This window comes from Centruroides vittatus, unplaced genomic scaffold, assembly GCF_030686945.1.
Source record: "Centruroides vittatus isolate TY-2023 unplaced genomic scaffold, ASM3068694v2 contig_2000, whole genome shotgun sequence".
In the NCBI taxonomy this organism is placed as follows: domain Eukaryota; kingdom Metazoa; phylum Arthropoda; class Arachnida; order Scorpiones; family Buthidae; genus Centruroides; species Centruroides vittatus.
Window position 1 is genome coordinate 16,719 of NW_027121234.1, and position 5,968 is coordinate 22,686.

General features: G+C 32.8%; 1 protein-coding gene across 1 annotated transcript; it reads right to left on the minus strand.

Annotated features, from left to right (window-relative positions):
• Nucleotides 1–1,327: 1,327 nt before the first annotated feature.
• Nucleotides 1,328–2,801, minus strand: LOC136970517 (uncharacterized). The gene is made up of 5 exons (XM_067264956.1): nucleotides 2,775–2,801; nucleotides 2,515–2,658; nucleotides 1,854–2,161; nucleotides 1,639–1,787; nucleotides 1,328–1,570 (listed from the first exon to the last, which is right to left on the minus strand). The coding sequence occupies exons 1-5, from the start codon at nucleotides 2,799–2,801 to the stop codon at nucleotides 1,347–1,349; spliced, it is 852 nt and encodes a 283-aa protein (XP_067121057.1). The 3' UTR covers nucleotides 1,328–1,346.
• Nucleotides 2,802–5,968: the final 3,167 nt, after the last annotated feature.

The following is a 5,968-nucleotide window of genomic DNA, read 5'->3' on the forward strand; positions in this document are numbered from 1 at the left end:
AGTTCCGTCGCTTGCCGTTAAAATTGCCTTTAGTAGACGTTTCCCCCCTTTTTTTACTTTGTTTAAAAACTACCATGAATCAATCACTAGTTTAGCACATGGCGGCGTGTGGTGGCACCCATACGAAAGGTCAGTCGGGCCGCCATGTTCGCTGCCATAAGTAACATTAACCGAAATGGCGATCGCGCGATGATCGGAAGTCGCGTCGCTGTCTTTGCTCTCGTATCGCGTGTTGAACGCTCCGGGAGATGACCGTAGTCCGACGTCACGGTTTGCAGACTTTACCGCAAGATGGCAATACTAGCAACTACGGTGCAGTCTGCATGAGAGCATTAAAAAAGTATGGTAACTTAAAAAGTGTGATAACTTTTTTTATTTTTCGTCTCCGGTCCAAAAATAGGGTACCGTTGAACTCGTCTCGGTCCCCTGAGTTCAAATATATAATCAAAGTCCTGAAATTCCATAGGGAGTAATCTATATTACACCCAAATTTTGTCGACCCCCAAACAGGAGATCATACTCACAATATCGAACGATCGAAAAGTGAGTAAAAAACTTCTTTTTTTGTTGTTTTTTATTGTTTATTTCGGTGAAAAAATCCGCGGAGTCTGCAGAGAAATTCAAGATGGCGGTCGGAACCGCGGCCATCTTGAATGGAGGGAAAAATTTTTCCTCGTCGCAGTCTCATAAGTAGGGAAAAATTTCCCTGGCCGCCATTTTGGATCCTAAGGTAACATTAACTATAGTATTATTATACTTATTTTCCAGAACACATTCAAATATTTCAGAAACTGAAATAAATGAAAATATGGAACCAACTGCATCAGAAGTATGTATTCTTTTTGTAATCTTTAAAATTATTTTTTATTGTTCTATTTTTAAATCTCAACAAATACTTCAGATTATAGAAAATATTGCTATGGGTTGTGATGTAAATATAGAAGAAGTTTCATCGTCCACATCACATCCTCATCCTCATCCAAAGAAAAGGAAAACATCCTTTCCAGATCAGTTACTAAAAGAAATTAGTAATGTAAATAGGTGAGAATATATTTTCTATTTACAGAACAATTTTATATGTAATAATTGTCAAAATCTGTTTGACAAAAATTTATAAAAAATTACAATTCAGAACATTAAAAATTTATTTCTTTTCAGGGAATTGAATGAGTGTCAAGGGAGTCCTTTCGCACTATATCTTGACACTTTAATGAAGCAAGTGCCATCAAAAAAGAAGAAGATTGTGCGAAAAGACGGTGATTGATGTTGTAAATAGTTTTATTGACGATGTGTTAGATTAATAATTATTAATAAACATCACTTTTTAACAATTTTTGTTTATTTAATCAATATATATTATTCCATTGCCAAGATACATTTCCTTCTGAAACAAAATATATGGCAAATTTATCTCTAATATCTCCTGCCAATTTTGAAAAATTGCGTGATACATTTTGTTTAAATGGTTTCCATTGCTCACACAATTCATCTGTGCGCCATAAACCTTCGCAAAATACACCATTAGTATCTAAATAGTCTCTGTATCCTTCTGGGCAATATGCTGCTTCATCTAGAAGACACATTAATACTATAAATAAAAATATAACAAATAAAAATAATTATTGTAACAAATGATACCTGATAAATTATTCTCAGTGATCATAAAATTGTGCAGCACAACAGCTGCTTTTATTACTTTATCTACGTTATCTGGTGCTAAAGCAATGGGCCTTCGAGAAATTCTCCATCGGTTGGCAAGTATACCAAAGGCACATTCAATACAACGCCTACAAATACATTAATTATTTGTATCTAGAATTATAACTATTAATGTAAAAAAAATATAAATATACCTTGCTCGACTTAAGCGATAATTAAACACACTCTGCAAAGGGGACAGTTGTCTACCAGAATACGGTCTCATAAAATCTGGGCGTAGTTGAAATGCTTCATCTCCTATCAACACATGTGGAGATAAAGTATTTGAATTAGGCAGAATACTTGAACTTGGTATCCCCAATGTTCCATTTTTCAATTTTCTGCCTAGTACTGATGCCTTCAGAACTCCTCCATCAGAAAATGAGCCATATGCACCAATATCAACAGCCAAGAATCTGCAATGTGCATCAGCTATGCCTAACAATATAATGGAGTTAGTTCCCTGGAAGAAATTTAAACAAATTAAAATTTTTGAATTTTATCTATTTCAGATTTCTTGACATGGTTGAGCATTAATAATTTTATTATAATTTTTAACAAGCTTTTAAAATAGTATATAGATAGGTCAATAAAACACAATTCCTTGATTGAAAGTATTAATATCTTCATTTGTACATTACAATTGTCTTTAAAAACTTTATCCATCAGAAATTGTTTCTCTAAATCATAAATAACTGATAAATATATTCATTATCTGTTTACTCTATATGTTATAAAATGCATTATGAGAAACTAATGTTTTAAAATAAGATTAAAAGATTGCATTGCAAGTTATTCATTCTTTTTGAAAATCACCTTATAATTGTAAAATTGAGAGCCACCATTTGCATGCTGCTGAATGTTGACATGCTTGCCATCAACTGCTCCACAGCAATTTGTAAATTGCCATAATTTTTCAAATTCTATGGCAGACTTCCTCCATATCTGTTCAGTAGGTTCCTGCAAGGAATGCACACAGTACAGCAGATATATTTCAGAATAAACTAATGCAATATATATATATATTAAAATAAAATGCAGTGCAAAAGTATAGAATTATCACAATACTTAATTACAATTATGTATAAAATTTTACATAGCATTGTAGTGTATATTTTCTATGTTATATACCAGACATACATAAATACTCACGGGAATGTATTTTTTTCTAAGTGTATCCCAAATAACTTGGCAAGTTTCTGGAATAATTTTTTAGATTGTGGAGAATCCTACATAAAATGCATAGGCTAAAGACTTGTAAGAGTCTCCAGTTGCCAAAAATCTAGAAAAGCATTTAATTAGTTGATAAATTATTTAATTTTAAATTTTTATCTGAACTATTATATTCGAATTTTACCTTAATGTAATCGCTAAACGTTCACCAGGAGAAATTGACTCATTATTACTATATTTTTGTAATCGATCAGCAGTCAGCCGTAATAACTGATCGAACTGTGACGGAGCCATCCGTAAATAGTTCCGAAAAAATGAGGAATGATTATTTCTCTTGTCTTTCATCTATATATAAAAAGATTTTTGTTTTAATATTATTCAAACTACAGACAAACATGAAATTATACAAATTCTATTTTCTTACCAAATTATTATAATGTCTTTTAGCTTTTCGCTGTTTCCATAGAGGATGAACACCGTATCGTCGTTTTATTTTTATTTCTTCGTGCAGTAATCCTAATAATAACAACTTTTTTTTTGCTAGTAAGAAGCGTCGATGTCGAACCATTTTGTGTTTTATTTGTATATAACAATAGCTTCACTCGTCAAGTTCGACGAGAACACGTGACTCATTAACTTCACGCCGCTTTCTCTCGTTCGCTCGCGCGCTGTGTGGTCGTATAATCGAGAGCGAGAAACAAAAGGGAGCGAGAAATGTCATCACCTCTTCTCGCCACTTATTCTCGCTCTCTCCAAAAATTCGCTCGCTCGCGTCTGCATAGTCGCACCCTTAGTGTACTTCCACGCGACTATGCGCGGTAGTAAAAAATCGGGAAAAAAACGAGTTCGCGATAATCGCTATCGTCGATCGCGACCATCGCGAGCATCTTTTTCGCTATCAATTCTTTTCTCTCAACAATTTTATTTTTTTTCACTACAAAAGATTCATTTTAGCCTGATTTTGAACCGAGATATCGAGATTTATTACTAAACTCAGCGATGTCTTATTATACTCTGCGAGAAATCGCGTTTGTCCGCGCGAGAAATAACAGCGACAAAAATTTTCAAAATTAATATCTTTAATACAAATTGCGCTAATTGTACAATTTTTTTTTCTTGCGTAAGAATTTCATATTAGGTATTGTTGCAAATGCATTTTTTTGGTGAAATTTCGAGAATATTTTTAGTTATAAATAGAGAATTTACGCATTTGACATCATGTCGTAAATTGCCGAATTTTCGATGGTCCACACATTATTTTTTGATTGCTTCATTTCATGCACAGAAAACATTTATATCTATACTATCAACAAAGAATTTTGATAGATTGAATAATATTTTAAGCGATGTCAAGTTTTATATTAGATGATCGAGTTAAGCCTAACACACGACTATATCATATTCAAAATTAAAAATAAAATTCATGTGTAGAAATATAAAGAAAATATCTGTTAAATCTTAAATACAACATTCATATGAGTAAAACAAAATAATAACTTTGTCAATTGGTCGATTTACAAGTCAGAAAGAAGCATTTGAAAATAGGGTCATAAAACAATCAACGTTTATTGACTTTCGCGATAGGGGGTATAGCGAGGTATATTGACAAATTTTTTCGCAGTAGTACGAAATTTTTACTGACTTCACTTGAAAGTGTCATATTTCTTCCGCATTTACAAACAAACCCGATGGCGATCGGTGAAACTTGAGAGAAATTACGGCGAGTTGAAATTTGATATGTTTATTTTTTGCGTTTTACGTATCAAATTACATTAAATTCGACAGCAAATAAAGCATTTGTGTCAATAAGAAAATATTTTACACTGTTTAAAAGTAGAAAAAATAAAGAAAACAAAGATGTAATAATTATTTTTGAAGCGAAGCCTAAAATTTTACAATTTAAAGATAAAAAATGGATTCTGTCAGACGCCGCGCGACAAAGGGGGGGTGGAATAATCACGCGGGACCTTAGCGCAGTAGCTTCAACAGTTTGGTATCTAAATTTCAAACTTTTCAAACTCCTAACCGTTTGGGCTCTGCGCTTATTATTATAATGATGGGTTAAGTGAGATATACTAGGTTAACACCGAAGGCTGAGTACACGTTTGTCAAAATTCGATATCGCAACGTTCGCATTTCGAACTTTTCAACGAGCAACACGTGCGCGATCCTCTCACTCGTTCTTGTTTGTCGCCATTTTGTATTCTATTTTGACACTGTTTTCGGTCCCCTGACTACCCACAAGTCTGTTTATTTTATGTACGCATGATTTGGCTCCAAATCATCTGTGCGAAATTTCAAATCCTGACAGTATCCCTTCATATTTCTATGGTGTCCAGCCGTTGACAGCAGCGCGATTTTATAGACGAGACATATTTTTACTGTATTTTTTTCTTATAAAACACCCTGTGAAAAGGTATTTTTACATTGTACTAAATAAATAAATCATACCATTCTCGTATACGCAATGTAATCAATTCTACACCATTTTGTTATAAATTCACTCACATTAATATTTACATGAATTTTGAAAATTCCAAAATAGTATACACTTACACGTAATTTTTATTATTGTAAATATATCTTAAATGCTCATAAGTTTTCAGTTTTTAAAGTAATTTGTTATCAATCAAGTTCGAACAAAACTTAACATTTAATCTGAAGCGTTTCAAATACGAATACAGCAGCATAAACACAATATATCATTTATTTAGTAATAAAAATAAATACTTACGTAGACGAGACATAGTTTTTTATATTTTGATATACACGTGCTCGATAAAATGTCGATAGCTTCTTTGTTATCTATACAGCAAGCATCGAACGCAAGCTTGTCGTTGACCGAACCTGGCGATCATTTTAAGAAGTTTTCAGCTGGTGTCACGAGCGACACAAGGAATCTGTAGCTGTATAAACAATTGGAATTTTGTGTGTCGAATATTACACGGGGAATCCGTAAAAGTTAAATAGCGTTATTGCTTCTTTGTTGCAAAAAAGTAGTTAATAAATTTGATATATATCGAAGTATACGACTTATAAATCTGAATTACACATAATACACTGTCGTAATACTGACTTCAATTATTCGGTGTGCACA

Coding starts and splice junctions, on each gene's coding strand:
- LOC136970517 (XM_067264956.1), bottom strand. CDS start 2,801: ATGCTATGTAAAATTTTATACATAATT. Junction 2,162..2,514: donor CTCAATTTTACAATTATAAG/GTGATTTTCAAA, acceptor AATTTCTTCCAG/GGAACTAACTCCATTATATT. Junction 1,788..1,853: donor TATCGCTTAAGTCGAGCAAG/GTATATTTATAT, acceptor ATGTATTTGTAG/GCGTTGTATTGAATGTGCCT.